Raw genomic sequence first — 26,405 nt, forward strand, 5'->3', positions numbered from 1 at the left:
CGCGTCTCTGCACCCTTTCCAACTCCGCAGTGTCCCTTTTATGGACAGGTGCCCAAAACTGAACAGCATATTCCAGGTGAGGCCGTACCAATGCTTTATAAAGGGGGAGTATTATGTCGCTGTCCCTCGAGTCCATGCCTCTTTTGATACATGACAATATCCTGCCGGCTTTGGAAGCAGCAGCCTGACATTGCATGCTATTCTGTAGTCTGTGATCTACAAGTACACCCAGATCCTTCTCTACCAGTGACTCTGACAGTTTAATCCCCCCTAAGACATACGATGCATGCAGGTTATTAGTACCCAGATGCATAACTTTACATTTATCCACATTGAACCTCATTTGCCAAGTGGATGCCCAGACACTTAGTCTATTCAAGCCATCTTGTAACCTATACACATCCTCTATAGACTGTACCGTGCTACAAAGCTTGGTGTCATCTGCAAAGATAGAAACAGAGCTGTTAATACCATCCTCTATATCATTGATAAATTAATTAAACAACAGCTTAGACTTTCAAGCTTCTCCATTTTTCCTCCAAAATTAACGATGATCTTTATGGCCAAACAGTTTCATTTTAGCACTGTCAGACCACAGGACATGTCTCCAAAAATGTAGGTCTTTGTTCCTGTGGGCATTTGCAAACATTAATCTTGCTTTTATATGTTTCTTTTGGAGTAATGGCTTCTTCCTGGCAGAGTGGCTTTTAAGCCCATGGTGATACAGTACTCGTTTTACTTTGGATAATGACACAATCTTACCAGCTTCCGCCAGCATCTTCACATGATCTTTTGCTTTTTTTTTCTTGGGTTGATATGCACATGTTGGACCAAAGCATGTTCATCTCTGAGACACAGAACTCGTCTCCTTCCGGAGCGATATGATGGACATCCCCATCTTCTTTGTACTTGTGTATAATTGCAAAATAAAGTAAGGATAAGATTTCTATGCACTGCTTGCTGTACAATAAGTCATGGAGAAAAAACTTTTCTTGCTAGTTTCTGTGTGGGGTGCAATTCTTCGGGAAAAGAACATTCACGTAGAATAAATCTTAGATAGTAGAAAAATGCACTCACCACACTCTTGAATAGGCTGGTCATAGCTGGAATCTTTATTGGTGTTCAGGCATGACAAGATAAACAGGACTCCAAACTGAGCAAGATACAGCGAAGATAGCGGGGGTGCGTGACCAGAAGATGCGTCATTTAGACGAGAAACAGTCTGTTGTCTGTTACCCTCCCCTGCATGCACCCCCGCTGTATCTTGTTCAGTTTGGAGTCCTGTTTATCTTGTCATGCCTGGGCACCAATAAAGATTCCAGCTACGACCAGCCTATTCAAGAGTGTGGTGAGTGCATTTTTCTACTCTCTAAGATTTATTCTTGTGTATAATGGTTTGTACAGATGAATGAGGCACCTGCAGGTATCTGAAAATTGCACCCACAATTGCACAAATTGCATCCACAGTTCTCTTCCTGATATCTTGGCTGATTTTTTTAGACTTTCCAATGATGTTACAAAACGAAGAAGTGTGTTTCTGGTGTGCATTAAAATACATCCACAGGTCATGACAGCATCATATGGGCTGTCCCAAATAGTTTTAAGGCATAGTTATCCTAGTATATGTAAACTTTTGACTTTGCAGTAAGTACACTATGTATATATATATATATATATATATATATATATATTTTTTTTTTTTTTTTTTTTTTTACTTTTCTTATTGAAAAAAAATAAGAAATGAATGAAAAAAAGTGAAGGCAGCGAATAGGAGGGAATGGATGTGGTGATTGGTATGACTTGTGTGGGATGCTGAAGTTAAATGACGGGAACACTTGTGGGCACAGGGATCTTTCTGTCACAGCTCCGATCTCCTTAACTTCTGATTAGATCCTCCCGCTCCTACACTGCTGTGGTGAGATTGGTTATTTAGATCTGACTGACCAATCACATCGATCGCCGAGATTGGACCACTCTGATTGGTCCTCGCCCCATGACTGGACAGTGCATGTCACTCTCCTGTCACCGCTGTTTACAAGCAGTGACAGTTTAAACCATGAACGTGTATACTCGTCCTGGTGCCTGAACGAGCATCTGACCTGGATATGTATGCACAAACATGGTCGTGAAGGTGTTAAAGGAGACTCTGGCGGGAGGGTTTCCTTCCCTAATAATGCCCAATGTGTGGAATAAAAAAAAACTGCAGCTTGGCGATTTGTTGGCCTAGGCGGGACATGCTTCTGTAGATGACAGTAATGCTACAGCTTTAGGAAGATAATCTCTGAGGGGATATGGAGCACAACAACGGAGGAACCGCAAGAGAGCTGGAGGAACCGCAAGTGTGCTGGAGGTAAGTAGATGTTTATTATTTTATTTTTTTTTTAAATCCCACACAATGAGCACAGTTATATAAAAAAAATTAATCCTCCAGCCAGAGTTATCCTTTAACACTACAAGTTTACCCAGAGCGCGATCGTGGTAATGTACACATCTGCACACAGTGTCATTTAAGGGTGCTCTCACACCACATTTTGTACTTATGGTTCCCGAATACGGCTGGGAGGAGGGGGGGCGGGGCTTAATTCCCGTATTCGGGAACGAGGTTGACCACGTTTTTGCCTGCAGTCGGGAAACCACATATGGCCGAAAACGCAGCCGACCGGAGGCTGCGGTTCACTCCGGTCGGCTCATAGACATGCATTAAATACGATTCCCGAATACAGCTGAGTGCGGGCGCCGCGATTAAGCCTCCTCCCAGCCGTATTCGGGAACCGTAAGTACAAAACGTGGTGTGAAAGCACCCTAAGCCTTATTCACTTCATGTTTAGGGGCATCCGTCAGGCTGTATGTAAATAAATAAAGGAATTATAGTCATTATAGTCAATGGCCCACATTTATCATTGTGTGTGTGCTGGTAATGTGTGGGAACACCACATTTATTAAATGGTCACAGAGCATTTTATAAATTTTGTGCAGGTACACATTTTCTGAAATTTCTCTCTTCACATACACCAAAAAGCTACACCATGTCTGGGCTGGTGTAGTTTTAGAGACTTTTCAGTGGTTTTGCGCCTTTTTTGTTCCTTTTCATGAAAAGGCGCAGTTGATAAAACCCTTCTATATCATGTGTATTGCCAAAATCAGTGAATTGCAACTCAAAATCAGCAGAAATGTGTAAACCAAAAGGTGCAAAAAAAGGCGCAAAAAACCCTGCTTGCTCCTTTTTTGCCCCTTTTTAGACACAAAAAACAGTCTAAAGACAATGATAAATGTGGGCCAATTTCCATAATGTATGTGCTTTTTTGTGGGGCTCAAAATTGTGACATTGAGGAAACAGGCCGAATATAGTCACAATTAGATGACATTTGTCCCACCAAAGTCACGACTGGGTCCACTGGGGTCACATTGAGCAGTGCATCCACATCAGTATGATGGTTTGCTGACGTTCAACCCAGCAGAAGCTTCATGAGGTTATTAAGGCCCTTTCAGCTTGGTCATTAAAGGGTTACTAACTGCATTAAAAATCAGCAAAGACACAGCAAAAATCTATGCTAATTTGTGGTAAGACTGAATTAGTTTTCATGTTGAACACCATACATGATGCAGCATCAGTCAAATAAATAAGCACTAGAAATAATGTCTTTTATCTCTGCATATAGTATTATATAATAAATCATTACATACTTTCTTTTCAGTGTATCACAATCTTTAAAAGGCTCAAATAGTCAGGATGACTTTAAATGGAAGGTAAGATTTACACACATGTAGTTTTATATTATTAATGTTTTCTTTTCTTTAAAGGTAATGTATATATTTGTAACTAATTGGTATTGCTAATGGATGCAAAAAAAAAAAAAAAGTTGAATATATATATTTTTCTAAATATCTATGCACAGTTGCATACTACAAACAAACTTTGTGTGTGGCCTAATTCTACCGCCACATGTAATTCACTTTCTTCTGTTCCTTTTTTAACATCTTAAGGACTCAGGGTTTTTCCATTTTTGCACTTTCGTTTTTTCCTCCTTACCTTTAAAAAAATCATAATTCTTTAAATTTTGCACCTAAAAATCCATATGATAGTTTATTTTTTGCACCACCAATTCTACTTTGTAATTACATCAGTCATTTTACCCAAAAATCTACGGCAAAATGGAAAATAAATCTAATATAATATCATTGTGCGACAAAATTAAAGAAAAAAAAAGCCATCTTGTAAATTTTGGGGGCTTCCATTTCTACACAGTAAATTTTTTGGTAAAAATGACACCTTTTCTTTATTCTTTAGGTCCATACAATTAAAATGATACCCTACTTATATAGGTTTGATTTTGTCGTACTTCTGGAAAAAAAAATCATAGCTACATGCACGAAAATGAATACATTTAAAATTGTCATCTTCTCAAACCACCCCTATAACTTTTTATTTTTCCGCTTACGGGGCGATATGAGTGCTCATTTTTTGCACGGTGATCTGAAGTTTTTAGCGGTACCATTATTGTATTGATCAGACTTTTTGATCGCTTTTTATTCATTTTTCATGAAATAAAAAGTGACCAAAAATATGCTATTTTGGACTTTGGAATTTTTTTGCACGTACGCCATTGATGTGCAATTTAATTAACGATATATTTTTTATAATTTGGACATTTCCGCATATGATTATTTTTATTTACACTGTTTTCTTTTGAATGGGAAAAGGGGGGGATTCAAACTTTTATTAAGGAAGGGGTTAAATGATCTTTATTAACTTTTTTTTCCCACTTTTTTTTGCATAAGGGCTATAACACTGCACACACTGATCTTTTACTTTGATCATTGTTTTCCCATAGGATAACAATGATCAATGATTCTGCCACTTGACTGCTCATGCCTTGATCTCAGGCACTGAGCAGTCATTCGGCGATCGGACACACAGGAGGAAGGTAGAGGCCCTCCTTGTTTGTTCCAGCTGTTCGCGATTTCACCGCGGTGATCCCGAACAGCCGACTGAGCTAGCCGGGAGTAGTTTACTTTCACTTTAGACGCGGCAATCAACTTTGAATGCCTCGTCTAAAGGGTTAAAGGGTCAGTGCCGCACACTATTAGCCACGGGTCCCGGCCGTTGTCTAACAACGGCCGGGCCAAACCCGCTATGACCCCATGGCCCCACATTATAGAAAGGGAGCAGACTCAGGGTGTACAGGTATGCCCTAAGTCCTTAAGTGGTTAAAAGTACCTGTCACCAAATAAACTTTTCTGAACTAACTCAGGTTATATTCACTAACTACTCCTAACACTCCTCCCACCCTTAAAAAAAATTCAGGGCTTTAAAAAGCTCTGTATCTTACCTTTCTTCTTGCTCACATAGTGCAATCTCCCAGCAGGAGAAGGTGGGCGTTTCCCAGCAGGAAACATCACTGAAGCAGAGCTGTAATGAACAGAAGACCTCAAGCTCTGTGCAGCAGCTTTCAGTAGGTGCTTCTTTCAGTGAGGCTCTTTGCAGCTTTCAATGAGGCTCTTTGCAGCTTTCAGTGAGGCTCTGTGCAGCTGCCAATCAAGCTCAGTGCAGAGAAAAACTTCCTGAGCTGGGAGCTGGGTATGCTTCAAACCGTGTTGGTCCCAGCTGCTGTCAGCAGTCAGGACCCATGGCTAATGCCAGACATCGGCGATCAGGGCCATGACCAGCACTAACCCTTTAGACACTGTGTTCAAAGTTGATTGCAGCGCCTAAAAGTCCCAGAAAACACACCCGGGTAGCTGTTCGGGACACCAGCAGCGAAATCACAGGGTCCCGATCAGAGAAAAGTATGTTACCTGCTTCCCTGCTATCCGATCGGTGCTCCTTTGCTGCAAAAAGCCATGGCAGGCAGTAGCAATGAAGCGCAGATAACACCGATCAATGCAGTGCTATGGCACATCATTGTTTAGTGTATACAATCTCAAGACTGCATGTAATAGTCTCCTATGGGGACTTTAAAATAGAGAAAAAAGTGTGAGAAAAATGTTAATAAATTTGAATAAGCCCGTCCCTAATAACAGTTTAATCATTCCTGTTTCCATTTTTAAACAAAATAACGTAAACAAAAATTTATATTAATGTATGTCATATCTGCACATGTGTATATTAAAATATAATGTTAAATAAACCATACACTCAATGGCATAAACATAAAAAATATACCAAGTCCAGAATTGCATATTTCTGGTTACTTCATATACCAGAAAAAAATGAATACAAAGCGATCAAATAGTATCAATAAAAACTACAGATTATAGCTTAGTAAAATAAGCTCTCATATAGTCCCATGTACGTAAATATTAAAAAGTTATAGGTGTCAGAAGAGGACAATTTTAAACATACTAATTTTCATACAAAAAGTTAATTAATTAAGAATTTTTTTTAAAGTAGTAAAATAAAACAAAACCTATATTAGTTGATAAAGTGTTATTTTTACCAAAAAGTCCCCTAGATAGAAACGGAAGCCCTCAAAAGTTGCAAAATGACAATTTTTTTCAGTTTTACCCCACAATATTTACTTATTAATTTTTTATATAATTTTTTTGGGGTTTCACTATAGATTTTGTGGTAAAATGAACAATGTCACTAAAATTGATACTAGAAAAAACAAGCCCTCATATACAGTAGGTCTGTTGGTGGAAAATTGAAAGTGTTATGATTATGTTGAACTTGATGGACGTATGTCTTTTTTCAACCATACTAACTATGTAACTATGTAACATAAGGATGAAAAAATGAAAGTCATGCGTCCTCAAGGGGTTTAATTTACATCATGGTCAGTATCTCCCATCTCAAACTCTAAGACTTTTTTAACCTTAAAAATCATGTTAAAAAAGAACTCCAGCCAAATAAAAATACCTTTACATAGCTGCACATGTTAAAGTTATATTACTTTGTAATGTACAAGTATAATCTTTGCTAAGGACATACCATGTTACTCTCAGCTTTTCCAGGAAAAGAAAGTCCATAGTTCTTAAAACACCACGACAGTCATCTACATGTAGACAACACGTCGCTGTGCAATGTTACAGTCCCTTCTCTTCAGCTTTCGGGAGCTCTTCATTGTGTAAATGTCCCTTATTGGATTAGGCGCACACACCTACCTAATCTATATACACTTATTTTTGTAACCCCGTGAGATGCTCAGCTTTCTGAAGGCATCTCCTCCAGCAGCTTACACAGTAAACAAGCACAGTGGCTGATGGTCATTGTTTTTTGCAGCTCTTAACCCTGTACAAACCAGAAAGTACCTTGATTTTCAGGGTTATTTATGGGGGAAACAAATTAACTAGGATGCCTTATGGAGTCATGGTGAGCATTTGCATTTTCTTCAGGCATTTGCATTACATTCATTGTCCCGCTACCCCACCCCCCAGGAGGAACAGCCTGATCAAGTAAAAGGCAGAGGGGCAGGATTCCACAAAAAAAAATAAAAAAAAACAACTAAGATAACCCCTTTAATGGGTGCTACCCCCTGCAATGAGTCATTAAAGTGCACGGCCCTGCATACCGTTCTGTTGAAAGGTCTTGGAATGAAGCAACACAAAAATTTCAAAACAGTCTGTGTAAAAGTACTACATATAACTCAGCTTTTATAGTGATCAGATTCTTAACATTGTCTTGAAATGGCCAAATATACATTTCTACATGTATTTTTCTTTTTTTTTATCTTGTTTTAAGGGAGAGCCTTGCCTTTCATGGCAACTGAAGGCAGTGTCTGCAGAGTCCATAAGTCCACTGGTTGAAGCCTCTTCTAAAAATATTACCAAATCTTTAGCATCTTTGACTGATATAATGGAAGACATTGGGGAATTCTCTGCTACTTCTCTGCGTCGAAGAGGCTTACACAGCTTTACCCTGCCAGCACGTGGAAATACCTTGTAAGTCCTATATAAAGAAGTTGGATAAATTATTATTTATATGAACACTCTGATCAAAAATTTAAATTAACGATCACATTTACGTATTCCTTATGTATACCTTATAAGTGCTTTGTGCTTCCAGATAGTATCATTACTACATATTTTTGTTTATATTACATCATCATAGATACAGGAGACAGCAGGGTGTGAATGAAGACATTAAAAGGTACCAAGAAGGTGTACAGGAGCAGCATAGTTAAGGTTTGTGTCACCTGGGGAGGTAGAAAATGGTGTCACCTCCCTTTCCTCTAAGTTTTTCCCCCATCTAATGATGAGGAACCTGTCTGAGGGAGCTAAGGCCGTGCAAAATGCGTAAAAACATAAAGGGGTACTCCGGTGAAAACCTTTTTTTTTTTAAATCAACTGGTGCCAGAAAGTTAAACAGATTTGTAAATTACTTCTATTAAAAAAATCTTAATCCTTCCTGTACTTATTAGCTGCTGAATACTACAGCGGAAATTATTTTCTTTTTGAAAAACAGAACTGTCTGCTGACATCACGAGCACAGTGCTCTCTGCTGACATCTCTGTCCATTTTAGGAACTGTCCAGAACAGCATATGTTTGCTATGGGGATTTCCTTTTACCCTGGACAGTTCCTAAAATGGACAGAGATGTCAGCAGAGAGCACTGTGCTCGTGATTCAGCAGACAGCTCTGTGTTTCAAACGGAAAATAATTTCCACTGTAGTATTCAGCAGCTAATAAGTACAGGAAGGATTAAGATTTTTTGATAGAAGTAATTAACAAATCTTGAAGCAAAGAGGAATGGTAGAAAAAGTCGTCAGACTCACCAAAAACTTCTTTTCCAGGGTAATTTCTTTATTTCATACTCACATATAAAAAGTAGATACAAAAGGTGGAAGAGAGGGATCACAGTGGGGGGTATTCACTGTCTGGCGACAGACTCTGTTTCGCTCGGTACTCGAGCTTCTTCTGGCCTGAACAACTAGGAATAGTGGGCTGGTTCTTATACAGGTGGGTTCACAGGTCTAATTTCTTAGTACCTCCCAACTGTAGTGACGTCTGGTGTGAAGGCGTTAGCTTAAAGACAAGCATTGATTACGCCTTCCTTATACCTTCTGTCATAAGAAAACAGCTTATTATAAAAACAATCAAAAGAAAAAGAAGTGTGATTTAAAAACAAGGGGCATAATCCACTTTGTCATTCAAGCCTAAAGGACCTGTTGCTGCGGTATGAATAATCCAATATGTTTCTCGCTGCAACAGGAGGCGGTCAAGATCAATACCTGGTCTGTATTTAACTCTCTCCACTCCAGAAAAGGTAAGTACTTCTGGTTTTCCCCCGTGGGCTTCTACTACGTGGGATATTAGGCGTGGTGCACCTTTAAGTGTGCGCAGTGAGTACATATGCTCACGTATTCTCGCGCATAACTGGCGTATAGTTTTTCCAATGTAGTAGAAGCCACACGGGCAGTATATAACATATACTACATGTTTGGTACGACATGTTATTAAATCTGTAACAGTGTGGGTTATTGGGCCCATGCGCATCGTTTTCAATTGTGCATTAAATTTACAGAAGTTGCAAGACTTACAAGCATAATTCCCCTTTGGTATAGAGCTCTCTAACCATGTTATCTCTTTCTTAGGGAGTGTTTTTCGACTTTTTAGCAGAATATCGCCTAAAGATTTATTTTTTCTATATGAAATAAGTGGTTTGCGGCTGGCTACTTCTTTTATGTCGGGATCCCCCTCTATAATGTGCCAGTTCCTTCTAACCGCTTGTTCAATTATGTGATTTATAGGTGAATTCTGGAAAGTGAAAGAGAATCGTTTTTTAGTTGGTTCCGATTTTTTCCACTTTTTGCCTACTAAAAGATTTTTTCTATCTAAATTGTCTGCTCGCTCTCTTCCATCTTTTATCAGCTTACTAGGGTAGGAGCGTTCTAACAGGCGTTTAGTTAAATCTTCTGCTTGTGTGTTATAAGACTCATCAGATTCATTGTTTCTCCGTAATCTTACGAACTGTCCGTATGGAACTCCCTTCTTCACTGAGCTAGGCTGAGAACTATTGTAGTGAAGAAGGGTGTTCTTAGATACGGGTTTTCTGTATCCTTCACTTGTAAGTCTGTTGCCTGTTACTAATAGTCTCAGGTCTAAAAATTCAAGTGAGGTACCGCCGTAGTGAGAGGTAAAAGACGTATTCGCTGTATTTGTTAAATTAAGATGGGTGACGAAATCATTGAACTGAGATTCAGAGCCTGACCATGCTATGAGAATATCATCTACATAACGCATGTACAATTTCACTTGTGAGATGTATGGGTTCTGGGATGAGAAAATAATTTGACTTTCTAAGACTGCTAGGAACAAATTTGCGTATGTACAGGACACCGGGGTACCCATCGGGGTCTCGGTGTCCTGTCTATACCACTGGTCAGCAAATTGAAATGTACTGTTACTTAGCAAGAAAGTGAGTGCCTCCTCTACAAATAGAATGAATTCTGCAGACTTATTGGACCATTTTAGGAACTCTTTTACAGCTCCTATACCGGCTTCGTGGGGAATTCTGGTATAGAGACTGACCACGTCAATGGAGCATAGGTTCCAACCTGGTTCCCAATTCATTGTTTGGATTGTTTGTAGTAAGTGTAGAGTATCTTTGATGTAGGCTGGTATGGAGGGGAGTAGAGGGGATAATAGCCATTCTAAGTAGTGAGACAAGTATTCAGTGGTAGACCCCACTCCCGAGACGATGGGGCGTCCCGGGGGTGGGGTCTGTGCTTTATGTACTTTGGGAAGGTGGTACCATGTTGCAGGCTTGGGTGTCTCTGGTATGAGGCGTTCCGCATTCTTTTTAGACAGCATCCCTTGTTCAACGAACTTGTGTAGGAGTGTAGTTAGACCTTTAAGAATTTTAGGAGTCGGATCAGTTTTGAGGGGAGTGTATGTTGACCTATCACTTAATTGCCTTTCGGCTTCTTGTGTATATATGGTCTTGTACATAAGTACAACACTTCCTCCTTTATCTGCTCTAATTATCACAAGGTCATCTCTCTTTTTAAGCTCATGGAGTGCTGTCTGTTCTGCTTTTGTTAAATTAACTGGTACTTCCCTGTATAGTATAGATCGAACATCTTGTAAAACTGAGTTTTGAAATAAATCTAACTGTCCTCCGGGTGGTATCGGAGGGTTAAATCTAGACTTCCTTCCTTTGGTAAATGGTAACTGATCGTATTCCTCTCTTTCTGCATAATTAGGTTCACCAAAATCTCTAGCCAGCATTTCTATACATTCCTGTTCTAGTAGAGTACATTCTTTTGGAAAAAAAACCCAGACTATCTATCATTGCTGGTGAATCTGCTTCACATTTAGTCTGCTCAGTGATATTTTTATTATGAAAAAATTTAAATAGATTGATGTCCCGTAACGACTTAGCCAAGTCTATTTCAAATGTCACTGGGTCGAACCGCTCCGTCAGTCCATAATTCAGTCCTCTCGATAACAATGAGACTGTCGCTTCATTCAATGTCTCTGAAGTGAGGTTAATAACATTAGACGGAGGGTGCTCCCGATCGATTCCTTTATGGTCCTGTCTCAACGGTCTGTTTTTCTTTTCTTTGGCTCTTTCAGATCTTTTCTTCCGTCCTCGCCGTGTGTGTCTTTTCCTAAAGGGTGGACTCTATCAGTTGGATCTTGTTTATTGCCTTTGATGTTGATTTCCTTGTTCACATTAGATGCGGTATCTATGCGGTTTCTTAGTTTAAACTGTGATGGACGCCGTGCTTGCTGAAAATTCTTATTGGGTGGTATAGTGGATTTATGGTACCACAAGAACTCCTTGTCTTGGTCATAATCAGTTTTATCCCTTAAGAATTTTTCACGTTTCTTTCTTTTTACTTCTTCTTGTAAGGAAGCTGTTCTGTTTTGCAGCTTAGGGAAAAATGCACGTATTTGTTCATCTGAGGCTCTTTTACGGTATTCAGATTTAATTCTTGTGAGGTCTTCATTGAGCTTATCGTGCTCTATTCTATTTCTAGTGAGCACAATTTGTAACAGTTTTATGGAATGCTCATGGTGTGCCTGCTTCCATAGATTAACAAATGTAAGGTCATCTTGGAATCGTACAGGTGATTTGTAAGCTCGTAATCCACGTGGAGTGCGCTCACTATGCAGATAGGACTGGAGTGAGTTAATAGTCCAGAAAATATTGATTTCTTTCTCAGATAGGCTCAGAATGCGTTGCTCTAATGATTTTATATCAATGAGCTCGATATCTTCTTTGAAATTGCATTCCATAAAATACCCCCCCGGATCCTCTCTCCCTGTGAGTGTTATTTCCTCCATCATTTTCAACATCCCTTCCGTGTCCGTGTCCATGTTTTGTGGCGTGGTATCAGTCATGTTAGCGTGCTCAAGAACAATGCAAAGTTCACAGAGGTAAAATGTTCAAAAGAAGAGTGTAATGTCCGGCACTGCTGCTGATATTCTCACGTTACTGGACTATGGGACGTGTAGGAGTGTTCCCCGAAGTGTTGGTGTTGCTCTGACTGTAAGTGGTGAATCACAAATCTTGAAGCAAAGAGGAATGGTAGAAAAAGTCGGCAGACTCACCAAAAACTTCTTTTCCAGGGTAATTTCTTTATTTCATACTCATATATAAAAAGTAGATACAAAAGGTGGGAGAGAGGGATCACAGTGGGGGGTATTCACTGTCTGGCGACAGACTCTGTTTCGCTCGGTACTCGAGCTTCTTCTGGCCTGAACAACTAGGAATAGTGGGCTGGTTCTTATACAGGTGGGTTCACAGGTCTAATTTCTTAGTACCTCCCAACTGTAGTGACGTCTGGTGTGAAGGTGTTAGCTTAAAGACAAGCATCGATTACGCCTTCCTTATACCTTCTGTCATAAGAAAACAGCTTATTATAAAAACAATCAAAAGAAAAAGAAGTGTGATTTAAAAACAAGGGGCATAATCCACTTTGTCATTCAAGCCTAAAGGACCTGTTGCTGCGGTATGAATAATCCAATATGTTTCTCGCTGCAACAGGAGGCGGTCAAGATCAATACCTGGTCTGTATTTAACTCTCTCCACTCCAGAAAAGGTAAGTACTTCTGGTTTTCCCCCGTGGGCTTCTACTACGTGGGATATCCATGGATTATTCATACCGCAGCAACAGGTCCTTTAGGCTTGAATGACAAAGTGGATTATGCCCCTTGTTTTTAAATCACACTTCTTTTTCTTTTGATTGTTTTTATAATAAGCTGTTTTCTTATGACAGAAGGTATAAGGAAGGCGTAATCGATGCTTGTCTTTAAGCTAACGCCTTCACACCAGACGTCACTACAGTTGGGAGGTACTAAGAAATTAGACCTGTGAACCCACCTGTATAAGAACCAGCCCACTATTCCTAGTTGTTCAGGCCAGAAGAAGCTCGAGTGCCGAGCGAAACAGAGTCTGACGCCAGACAGTGAATACCCCCCACTGTGATCCCTCTCTCCCACCTTTTGTATCTACTTTTTATATGTGAGTATGAAATAAAGAAATTACCCTGGAAAAGAAGTTTTTGGTGAGTCTGCCGACTTTTTCTACCATTCCTCTTTGCTTCAAGATTTGTGATTCACCACTTACAGTCAGAGCACCACCAACACTTCGGGGAACACTCCTACACGTCCCATAGTCCAGTAACGTGAGAATATCAGCAGCAGTGCCGGACATTACACTCTTCTTTTGAATAATTAACAAATCTGTTTACCGTAACTTTCTGGCATCAGTTGTTTTAAAAAAAGAGTTTTTCACCGGAGTACCCCTTTAAATATTGTAGATTTAAACACTGCCCCAACTCCCTCAAATTTCTCTGCTTTCCAGTCGGCAATTGCACATTGTTCCTACATTGTCTAGGAATTAGGGGTGGGTGGGATTCAGATTTTTAACAAATTGCATACTTGACATGATCGCCGCACGGTGTAGCGTGCCACAGAAAATTACTTCTATTCTACTTATCAAATAAAGCAACTTCCAAGTCAGGTGTCCTGTGGTTTTTATCATGTGAAACTACAGCTCTTGTACCAAAGCAATGATAAGGGTGCGCTAGGACACTCTTTCTTGCTAAATACGGACTTCAGCACTAATGGGACACAGGTGATAGGACACAGGTAACTAATGGGACACAGATGACAGGACACAGGTGACTAATGGGGCACAGGTGGCTAATGGGGCACAGGTGATGTCTTCTCTGTAATTGTTTTGTTTCCTCCAGACCATGATGACTTGTTTCTCTTCTCTGTAGCGTTTGATGCCCAGATATCTTTAGCGCTTTACCTTTGCAGCAGATCCTTATCCTCTATACCAAAACAACCTCCTCAGAGTAGCTCACACTGTTGCCCCTAAAAATAGCAACTTCACACACTGCAAAACTGAATACAATAATGTCACACACAAATTTCTTATAATTGAACAACAATAGAGATGAGTGAGCCTATCACGGCAAACCCAGATCCAATCCCAATTTTGTATTTTGCTCGGCTCCCCGTACCAGTAGATATCGTACAAAATTCTGCTGACTTTTTAAGGGTCTATTCACACATACAGTATTCTGCGCAGATTTGATGCGCAGGATTTGAAGCTGTGTTCAGTCATTTAGTTTACATTGGAATCTGCAGCAGAAAATCCTGCGCATCAAATCTGCGCATCAAATCTGCACAGAATACTGTACGTGTGAATAGACCATGAAAAGGAAAAAAAATGTCCAAAAGAAAAAAAGTGAGTAAATCCACTTCGTTATCATCTACCACCACCACCACTGGCAATTATTCTTGTGGAAAATGTTTACATTGCAAGTAAAATTCAAGGATTAAAGATATTCTGTTAGGAGGAATCCCTATCTGTTAGACATTTTATTACTTGCGGAACAAAATACACTGTAACTCCAAGTCAATCACACTTCTGTGAAATCACATTGTCAACTCAGGAAGCAACACTGATTGACACAACAGGGGGAAATTATTGGCAATTAGCAAGACACCCCCAATAAAGGAGTGGTTCTGCAGGTGGTGACCACAGACCACTTCTCAGTTTCTATGCTTCCTCGCTGATGTTTTGGTCACTTTTGAATGCTGGCAGTGCTTTCACTCTAGTGGTAGCATGAGACAGAGTCTACATCCCATACAAGTGGCTCAGGTAGTGCAGCTCATCCAAGATGGCACATCAATGCGAGCTGTGGCAAGAAGGTTTGCTGTGTCTGTCAGCGTAGTGTCCAGAGCATGGAGGTGCTACTAGGAGACAGGCCAATACATCAGGAGACATTGAGGATGCTGTAGGAGGGCAACAACCCAGCAGCAGGACTGCTACCTCCACCGTTGTGCAAGGAGAAACAGGAGGAGCACTGCCAGAGCCCTTCAAAATTACCTCCAGCAGGCCACAAATGTGCATGTGTCCAGAAAACGGTCAGAAAAAGACTCCATAAGGGTGGTATGAGGGCCCGACGTCCACAGGTGGGGGTTGTGCTTACAGCCCAACACCGTGCAGGACGTTTGGCATTTGCCAGAGAACACCAAGATTGGCAAATTCGCCAGTGGCTCCCTGTGCTCTTCACAGATGAAAGCAGGTTCACACTGAGCACATGTGACAGATGTGACAGAGTCTGGAGACTCCGTGGAGAACGTTCTGCTGCCTGCAACATCCTCTAGCATGACCGGTTTGGCGGTGGGTCAGTAATGGTGTGGGGTGGCATTTCTTTGGGGGGCTGCACAGCCCTCCATGTGCTTGCCAGAGGTAGCCTGACTGCCATTAGGTACCGAGATGAGATCCTCAGACCCCTTTTGAGACCATATACTGGTGCAGTTGGCCCTGGGCTCCTCCTAATGCAAGACAATTCTAGACCTCATGTGGCTGTAGTGTGTCAGCAGTTCCTGCAAGAGGAAGGCATTGATGCTATGGACTTGCCCGCCCGTTCCCCAGACCTGAATCCAATTGTGCACATCTGAGACATCATGTCTCACTCCATCCACCAACGTTACGTTGCACCACAGACTGTCCAGGAGTTGGCGGATGCTTTAGTCCATGTCTGGGAGGACATCCCTCAGGACATCCCGCCACCTCATCAGGAGCATGCCCAGGCAGGGAGGTCATACGGGCACATAGAGGCCACACAAACTACTGAGCCTCATTTTGACTTGTATTAAGGGCATAAAATCAAAGTTGGATCTGTAGTGTCCACTTTGATTTTGAGTGTGACTCTATATCCAGAACTCCATGGGTTGATAAATTTGATTTCCATTGATATTTTTTGTTTGATTTTGTTGTCAGCACATTCAACTATGTAAAGACTAAAGTATTTCATACGATTAGTTCATTTAGATCTAGGATGTGTTATCTTAGTGTTCCCTTTATTTTTTTGAGCAGTGTATGTAGTAAATTGTTTAATCTGCCCATGTGGAGTCTTTTATATTAGGTAAACCAAATGGCAGTTGTTTGTAAGGATACATGAACATATGTATTTCATTAGAACCAGTAAAGGTGCCCCTCGGTTAATTTCTCATGTCCGAGAATTACGGTGAAACAGATATATTAAAATTTGCGGAAATTGAACATGTTCCGATTCCTAAGGATGGTGCCAATAGAGATACCTTGTTATTAAGTGAAACCTGCTGGATACTACGGTGTAATGCCTTTTGGTCTTAACGATAGGGCAGCATTACGCTCATTCTTGTAATGTTTTTATTAGGCATTTGTTGCACTAAGTGGTTTTCTATGTTAATATATCAAGGTTTTGGTCTCTCCCCCTTTGTTTTAACCCCTTAAGGACCAAGCATTTTTCAGTTTTTGCACTTTCATTTTCTCCTCCTAACATTTTAAATATAATAAACCTTTCAATTTTGCACCTAAAAATCCCTATGATGGCTTATTTTTTGTGCCACCAATTCTACTTTGAAATTATATTAGTCATTTACCCAAAAATCTACTGCAAAACAGAAAAAAAAATTATTGTGCAACAAAATTGAAGAAAAAAATTAATTTTGCAACTTTTGGGGGCTTCCGTTTCTACACTGTACATTTTTCGGTAAAAATTACACCTTATCTTTATTCTGTTAGTCTATACAATTAAAATGATACCCTACTTATATAGGTTTGATTTTGTCATACTTCTGGAAAAAATCATAATTGCATGCACCAAAATTAATACGTTTAAAATTGTCATCTTCTGACCCCTATAACTTTTTTATTTTTGGCGGTATGAGGGCTTATTTTTTGCACCGTGAGCTGAAGTTTTTATAGGTACCATTTTTGTTTTTATCACCTTTTTATTCATTTTTTATGGTATAAAAAGTGACAAAAAATACGCTATTTTGGACTTTGGAATTTGTTGCGCTTACGCCATTGATCGTGCAGTTTAATTAACGATATATTTTTATGGTTTGGACATTTACGCACGCGGCGATACCACATGTTTGTTTTTAGTTTCATTTACACACTTTATTTATGGGAAAAGGGGGGGGGGTTGATTCTGATTTTTATTAGGGAAGGGGTTAAATCACATTTATTAACTTTTTTTTTTTTTTTACTAGGGGCTATAATACTGCATACACTGAATGCAGGCACTGTTCCATGAATTGCCATAGGAATGCATTGATCAGTGTTTTCTGTGCTTGATTGCTCAAGCCTGGATTTCAGGCTTGGAGCAATCAAACGCCGATCAGACAGCCGGGAAGAAGGTAAGACACCTCCCACTGTCCTCTCAGCTGTTTGGGATGCTGCAATTTCACCGTGGCGGTCCCGAACAGCTCCACTGAGCTAACCAGCAGTGTATTCTCCCATCTTAGATGCCGCAATAAACTTTCATCACGGCATCTAAAGGGTTAATACCGGACATTAGCGCGATCAGCGATGTCCGGTATTAGCCATGGCAAACAGCCAAGAAAAAGAATACTGTATAGAGTGCACACCGCAAAAATAATAATATACTCATATAGGCCCAGATTTATCAAGCTCTGTGAGAAAAAAAATGGAGTGATTTTCCGACAGCAACCAATCACAGCTCAGCTAATGAGCTCTGGTAAAGTGAAAGCTGAGCTGTGATTGGTTGCTGTGGGAAAATCACTCAACTCTTACTCTCATATAGTTTGATAAATCTGGGCCATAGTGTACAAATTTATATCTTTATTGATAAGATGATTTTATGAAACAGCACAAAACAAGGGCTAAAATCAATTAAAAAGCTCAACAGAGCATGACCCAACATGGGGGAGGGGCCATGAACCCCCTCTCACCAATGTCCCGTCCCTGGATATGACACACTAACTTCTAATCTTATGATTTTCGCTCTAGAAAACAAAAACAAAAAAAAAACAAAAAAATTTTTTATATAACTGTGTAGTAATTATATATACATATGGGTTATTTAATAAATTTGATATACGCAGTCTTTATGAATTTTCTTAAAAAATAAAAACATTTTTTTGCATTATTTATTTTTTACACGTGAATTTATGAATTAATTATAATTATGTAGTATTCACACATTTATATTATTATGTAGTATGCACATATTTTATAAAATTTTATGTATGGGCTTCACAATTTCACATAATCAAAAGAGATTTTTTCATATAGTATATATGTAATTTTATAAGCTATATATACACACATATCTATAAGATCTTTTTTGTTGGTTTAATTATGGATGGATTTTGTACATTTATATTAATCATGTAGTACACATATTCTTTGATAGTCTCCAAATTAACTAATAAGATATGATCCACTAATTTGGGTACCTATATGTATATATAATTTTTATCTTATTATTTCTCAATATTATGTTTATATTCATATGAAAAAAACTTTTTTTAAATGATTATTTATCCTTTAAATGTATTTATAATTATTGTATTATTGATTATTGGTTTGCCTTAGCAACATGCTAGGTCCATTACTTGACATATGAGTGGTATATTATTATACTATATACTTACCATATGGGTTGACACCATTCGCCACTGTTGTATCAGTCTGGGTCCCGGGATTTAGTTAATTAAATTGCGCATGCGCGAACATGGTACAAAACTAAGAAACATGTGATCACATGTGGAGCTCACGTGACTGGACGAGTCACGTGAGTCCCCTATGCATCTGAGCGCAGTGGAACCGCGCTTATCAATAGCCTCTTGATAGTAATGAGGGAGTCACATGACATGTTGAGTTCATGTGACTCACGATTCTCGCGAGAATAGATGCGGGATTCCTGACCTACTACCGGAAGCCGGCATATGGGACGGAAGTCCACGTCGGCTTCCGGGATATGTGGCGCGATGCCCCACTGATGCACCTGACAGGTATTGTAACTAATTAGATAAGCATATAAATAGGATTAGAGGGCACTAAGACCACAACACTCCTGAGGAAGTCACAACCAGTGACGAAACGTGTGGGGTTCTGGGGTCCCGTCCCTACACTGAATCAACTGGATTCTCCGTCTGTGGTTGCTGCCAATTGGTGATATTGCCTGCTATTTATTCTGCACTTTATTTATTGCCTAATATGTGATGATGCTGTTTTAGTATATATTGACATTGCTTGGAATGTATTTAGTGCAATAGCAGTAGGCATATCTGCGTTATTTGTGTATATTTAGAACCACAGTTAGTGTGTCATATCCAGGGACGGGACATTGGTGAGAGGGGGTTCATGGCCCCTCTCCCATGTTGGGTCATGCTCTGTTGAGCTTTTTAATTGATTTTAGCCCTTGTTTTGTGCTGTTTCATAAAATCATGTTATCAATAAAGATATAAATTTGTACACTATGGCCCAGATTTATCAAACTGTGACAGAAAAAGTGGAGGGATTTTTCAACAGCAACCAATCACAGCTCAGCTAACAAGCTGAGGTAAAGTGAAAGCTGAGCTGTGATTGGTTGCTGTGGGAAAATCCCTCCACTTTTTCTCTCACACAGTTTGATAAATCTGGGCCTATATGAGTATATTATTATTTTTGCGGTGTGCACTCTATACAGTATTCTTTTTCTTGGCTGTTGGAGGTGTTTTTCTTACTGAGTAGTAGCACCCGCTGTATTATGTAAATATATTTCTTTACTACGGTATTAGCCATGGGTACCGGTTGCTGATAGCAACCGGGACCCCGCAAATGCGAAGCGCGCTTAGATTCTTAGCACGCTTCACAGATCGGGAGCCGGCCACGGAAGTAAATATACGTCTGTGGTTGTTAAGGGGTTGAATACACCCTTGATGTGATTACACCAGTGGAGGCCGGAAGAAGCACCTGCATAGGTGGGAAACGGTCGTTGCCTGTCCACACTCTCTTTGTCTGTATTAGTCTCCCTGCTATACTGCTGTACTACATGACTGTTTTTATGCAATAAAGAAGAATTTTGTATGCTATCTAGTGACCTGGTGAGTGCTACATCTTTATATTTTTCCTGTATTGAAGTTTCTTAGGACATTTCATTCTTTAGCCTGGATGTTTAGAGCACCAAGAGTCATATCCAGATAGCATATCCCACAGGACGTTTCATACTGCAGTAATTACACGCTGGGTTGATCCATTACACAACAGTATCAGCTGTGCCTGGTCCTCCTGTCAATTCATAGACAAGCCCACAAAGCCCAGACAGCTTTTTAAAGACTGATACAAAATAAAAGATACAGCAAGCAGTTGTAGGCATGCATCTGACAAAGATTGGCCCTGTTAATACATTATTCGTTAATATTATATTGGTTTCAGCAAACACCAGTTACATCTTACTGTTTCGGACATAGCATCATTTTAACAAGGGTGTTAGTTTGACAGGGATTAGCACTGTTAATACGTTTTTTGTAAATAAAATTGATTTAATTAAAGACTAGCTACATCTTTCTGTTTGGGACATATCATCAACTTAATAAGGGCATGCATTTGACAGGGATTAGCCCTGTGAAAAATGTTTTGTGAATAGTATTGGTTTCAGCAAACACCGGTCACATCTTTCTGTTTGGAACACAGCATCACCTTAACAAGCGCATGCATTTGACTTGAATTAGCCCTGTTCATACATTATTTGGGAATATTATTGGTTTCAATAAAGACTGGTCACATGGGACATAGTAGCAACTTAAAGGGGTATTCCAGGAAAAACTTTTTTAAATATATCAACTGGCTCCAGAAAGTTAAACAGATTTGTAATTTTCTTCTATAAAAATATCTTAATCCTTTCAGTACTTATGAGCTTCTGAAGTTAAGGTTGTTCTTTTCTGTCTAAATGCTCTCTGATGACACCTGTCTCGGGAAACGCCCAGTTTAGAAGAGGTTTGCTATGGGGATTTGCTTCTAAACTGGGCGTTTCCCGAGACATGTGTCATCAGAGAGGACTTAGACAGAAATGAACAAGCTTAACTTCAGAAGCTCATAAGTACTGAAAGGATTAAGATTTTTTAATAGAAGTAATTTACAAATCTGTTTAACTTTCTGGAGCCAGTTGATATATATATAAAAAAAAAGTTTTTTTCCTGGATAACCCCTTTAACAAGGGCATAATCGGCCTTTCCAGGAATTAAATAATGCCGATGACATAATGCCGATGACATAATGCCGATGATATTCCTTTTACAGCAAATGCTGTAAAAGGTGATGATTGAAGAAGGAGGGATAGAGGAGAGTTGCCATCTGGCTGGCAGCAGCAGATGTTCTCCTTGAGTAGGAGGACTTGGATAAGGAAGTAGTGAAAGTGGGACCTAAGAGCAGGATTTTGCGATGGACTCTCAGGAAGCGATACGGGACCAGGACCCTTCGTAAGGTGACACTGATGATAAGGAGGACTATGACCAACCGTGGCGTTATGGAATTGGGGCGGAACAAGCCGGGCCCTCAGAAAAGCTGGCAAGGATAGCTAGCTGCATGCTTTCTTGCATGCATTGTGACAGTCATGTATTGCCAGCTTAAAGGAAAGAAGTGACTACTGGACAGCTACACTGTAGACCCTCATAAAAATGCCAAAATGGGGGATTTTTCTCTCCCTCTGAGAAGGAGGCCAAATTAAAGTTCTATAAAGAGAAGCTACGCAGCCAGTTTGTCACGGCTCTTCAGCACTAAACACTTGCCGAATGGGGGCTCTGCTCTCCACTGAGTGAATGCTCCGCACCTACCCTGCAAGAGAAAGTATACCAGTACTGATGGCAGTAACACCAGTCTGCCACCTCTCTCTTTCCGCTGGCTGAATCCAGTAACACCAGTCCACCACCTCCTGCTGTCCTCTGGCTAATGCCATGAACACCAGTCTGCTACCTCCTGCTGTACGCTGGCTTATGACAGCCAAATATGTAGTTAGTCCCAAAAAGGGATAATTTTTTGAACAACTCGAGAAATTTGTGCCATCTTCTTAACTTAACAGATTAAAAAGCTCATGCTACTCCCAAAAAGGCATAATTTTTTGAACGCCTGGAGAAATTTGTGCCATATTCTTCACTTGGCAGACTAAAAAAGCTCTTGCTAATTCCAAAAAGTGCTAATTTTTTGAACGGCTAGAGAAATCTGTGCCATCTTCTTCGCTTAACAGACTAAAAGCTCTTGCTACTCCAAAAAAGGGATAATTTTTGGAACTCCTGGAAAAAGGCCTAAAAAAAAATCAGCAAGTGCTTTCTGGGAACAGGAATTGGGTATCACCCTCTTCGAGGCAGAGGTCACACATGTCCTCCGTCACACGCTCGTTTTTTCTAGAAACGTACGTGTACAAGAGAACCACTATAAATTGCTATACTGACGGTATAAAACCCCTGAATGGCTCTTTGCCTACAAGCTTTCTCCCTCAAATTTGTGCATGGGGTGTGGGACCCAATGGGCTGTCTTTCACACATATTGTGGGATTGTCTCATCATCACCCCGTACTGTAGGTGAGTCGAGGAAGTGTTAAGAGAGGTGACTTCCTCCCAAATGACTCTGTCTTCGGCGCTTATTGCCCTTAGTTTACCAACACCATCTTTTCAACCCTCTAAGCATAACCAAGTGGTACACATTATAGCGGCAGCGAAAGCTCTCGTGAAATGGAGACAAACCTCCTCTCCGACTATATTTGAATAGAAAAATAAAATTGATGATATTTTCAGGTTCGAAGAATTTATTAGCTTGTCCAACAGGACTTATAATAGGTTCCTAACTCTCTGATTCCCCTGGTGGACCTCTCCACACTACACCCCTACCACGCCTGCACAACCTACCCCTTCTACTTCCCCGACTAGAGGATTGAGCAGAAGTACTCTTCTGGAAACCCGTCATGCTTTCTCCTTCTCCCTCTGCCCATCAGGTTGCCAAATCTGTTAGAAATAGCTGAGCCATTGCCTGACTGACTACTTCCACAAATTCATATTCCTACTCTTTCTTCAGATATATTACCTCAAACTACATCCACAAAGCATGGAGATTAATCCAACCTCGCTCCTGGCACTTATATTTTGATATCAGCAAAATGGCATCCCTACTTGCTCTCTCTTATACAGACTCACTCTCCTCTCATATCCCCGCAAATGAAGTGGTGTCACTTCTAGCTTCTCCTCTGCCCCTATGCTCCAATCCATGTCACCGATATCAGCATGCATTCTACAGCCAACTAGTGAGGCTAAACATCACTTCTGCATCATGGTGATGCATTCCACCACTCAGGCGTGCATTCCAAACCATAGCAACCCTTTTACAAATTTTTATATGCATATCATCGCTGTTCTATGTTCAGTTATGTTATATTATCTTCACAGACCAGTGACATGAATAGAATAGCATTGGTGCATCTGTGGACATCTCTTGAGGACTAAAGGCAAATGATTATGACTAAATGTATTCATAAATATATTTCAAGGGCGTATCTTATTTCAACATAGGAAGTCACTTTCTACAAGATAAGGTTTTAAAAATATTTCTTTAAAGATACCAGTATGTTTATTTTAGTTTTTTAACACTTATGTTGTAGATGATGACTTCCTATGTTTCACCAGAGTTCTCCTTTAATATTAATATTATACAAAAGTGTCAGTGTCTGCTTTTAGGGAAACGAGTCTAAAACAAATTTATATTTGAATAACACTCATGTTGATCTATTGGTAAACATGGCAAATACTAATAGAATGGATGAGGAGAAGCTTGAGAAAAGAACCCTTTGCAGATGGTGCTGTGATTCCCTCAGAATGACGAGAATAGACTGAATATTGTAAAAGGTTCACAGTGGAACCATATTTATTGAATAGATAAATAAGATAAAATAAAAAACATGAGATGACGCGTTTCAGGAGGTGCCCTCCCTTCCTCAGATCAGGGTGTCCTGATTTGAGGAAGGGAGGGCACCTCCCGAAACACGTCATCTGCAAAGGGTTCTTTTATCAAGCTACTCCTCATCTGTATCCAGGACAGCTGTGCGGCTGGTCCTGCAACCCAGAAGGTCAGCAGCGTTCATCCCTACACTCAGTACCCCACTATCGCTGGGGTGTAAGGCTTTTAATTATCTTCCTTAAGGTGAGCGGCCGTCTATATGGTTTTTGGGTCTACCTCTGAACCCCACTGCTCCTGTTGTCAAGGGTAATGCGCTAGGCTCCGGTATCTGTCTCTCTCCTTTTTTTCTCTAATAGAAAGGATGTACTATATAAAGTGACAAGCAGGGACATTTCTACCAAGCAGAGGTTGCAGCCACCCATGGCCCCAGTTCATATGCTGGTGGGGCACACCCAGAGCAGACAATTCATTTTAACTGTTGCATGTCCTCTGTTGGGACACCTGCCTATTTACCTACAAGCCACCTACTCAGATGATGAGGGGACCCACCTACTCCTATTTATTCCACAATTATTTTATGTTTGGCTCTGAGTTTTAGCTGCAAATCAGTGGTACAGCTATGGGCACTAGGTTCGCTCCCAGCTATGTCAACCTGTTTATGGCAGGTTGGGAAGAAGAGACTATCATTTCTAATCTGGGGTGTGGACTAGTGTCCTGGCTTAGATACATAGATTATATTTTTTCCATTTAAAACAAATCAGAAGAAGAATGTGGGAATGAATTTTTTAATGAGATGGTTAAACCAGAAAAAAATGATTTTCATTGAAACTGCTAAGCTTATTTCATCTTTTAACATGCAACATAACCAGGTGGAGAATATTATAAAAACAAATACTGTCATCTTGCCAAACGAGGAAACCGTTCCTGAGAAACCACCAATAGTGTACTCTAAGGCCTCTTTAGATCCAGACATTGGGGGACATTTATTATTAGTTTTACACCACGTTAATGTTTTTAAATGTCCCTACAAATTGTACGCAATTGCATTTTTTACACTATTTTATTTGCACAATTTTTGGTAGAACATCTTAAAAGTTGTCTACTGTTTGGTGCACCATAAACCACTTTTTGCAGTGCAGCTATAGTGGGGAAAAAAAGTATTTAGTCAGCCAGAAATTGTGCAAGTTCTCCCACTTAAAAAGATGAGAGAGGCGTATAATTTTCATCATAGGTATGCCTCAACTATGAGAGACATAATGAGAAAATAAAATAACATTGTCTGAATTTTAAAGAATTTATTTGCAAATTATGGCGGAAAATAAGTATTTGGTCAATAACAAACGTTCATCTCAATACTTTGTTATATACCCTTTGTTGGCAATGACTGAGGTCAGACATTTTCTGTAAGTCTTCACAAGGATTTCACACACTGTTGCTGATATTTTGGCCCATTCCTCCATGCACATCTCCTCTAGAGCAGTGATGTTTTGGAGCTGTCGCTCGGCAACACAAACTTTCAACTCCCTCCAAAAGTTTTCTATGGGGTTGAGATCTGGAGACTGGCTAGGCCACTCCGGGACCTTGGAATGCTTCTTATGAAGCCACTCCTTCATTGCCCGGGCGGTGTGTTTGGGATCATTGTCATGCTGAAAGACCCAGCCATGTTTCATCTTCAATGCCCTTGCTGATGGAAGGAGGTTTTCACTCAAAATCTCACGATACATGGCCCCATTCATTCTTTCCTTTACACGGATCAGTCGTCTTGGTCCCTTTGCTGAAAAAAAGCCCCAAAGCATGATGTTTTCACCCCCATGCTTCACAGTAGGTATGGTATTCTTTGGATGCAACTCAGCATTCTTTCTCCTTCAAACACAACAAGTTGAGTTTTTACCAAAAAGTTCTACTTTGGTTTCATCTGACCATATGACATTCTCCCAGTCCTCTTTTGGATCATCCAAATGCTCTCTAGTAAACCTCAGACTGGCCCAGACATGTACTGGCTTAAGTAGTGGGACACATCTGGCACTGCATGATTTGAGTCCCTGGCGGCCTAGTGTGTTACTGATGGTAGCATCTTACATGCCAATTCAATTACATTGTGTACCTAATCCAATGTGAATGTATGAAGCAATACGTGGGCAGGACCACACAACCCCTACATATTAGACTGAACCAACATCGGGCCAACATAAGGAAAGGCTACCAATTACACGGATTATCGCGTCACTGCAGCCGACATCACCCTGGAAGTACCAACCCAATTACAATTACACCT

At 40.1% G+C, this 26,405-nt stretch overlaps 1 protein-coding gene across 5 annotated transcripts in view; it reads left to right on the top strand.

Annotated features, from left to right (window-relative positions):
* Positions 1–26,405, top strand: part of KIF21B (kinesin family member 21B) — a 768,527-nt gene that overhangs the window by 571,613 nt on the left and 170,509 nt on the right. For all 5 annotated transcript variants that reach the window (XM_056557611.1, XM_056557612.1, XM_056557613.1 and 2 more), the window contains 2 exons: positions 3,696–3,747; positions 7,682–7,881. In XM_056557611.1, the coding sequence (XP_056413586.1) occupies positions 3,696–3,747; positions 7,682–7,881 (252 nt within the window). The remainder of the gene's footprint in view (positions 1–3,695; positions 3,748–7,681; positions 7,882–26,405) is intronic.

This window comes from Hyla sarda, chromosome 2 (genome assembly GCF_029499605.1).
Source record: "Hyla sarda isolate aHylSar1 chromosome 2, aHylSar1.hap1, whole genome shotgun sequence".
Classification (NCBI taxonomy): domain Eukaryota; kingdom Metazoa; phylum Chordata; class Amphibia; order Anura; family Hylidae; genus Hyla; species Hyla sarda.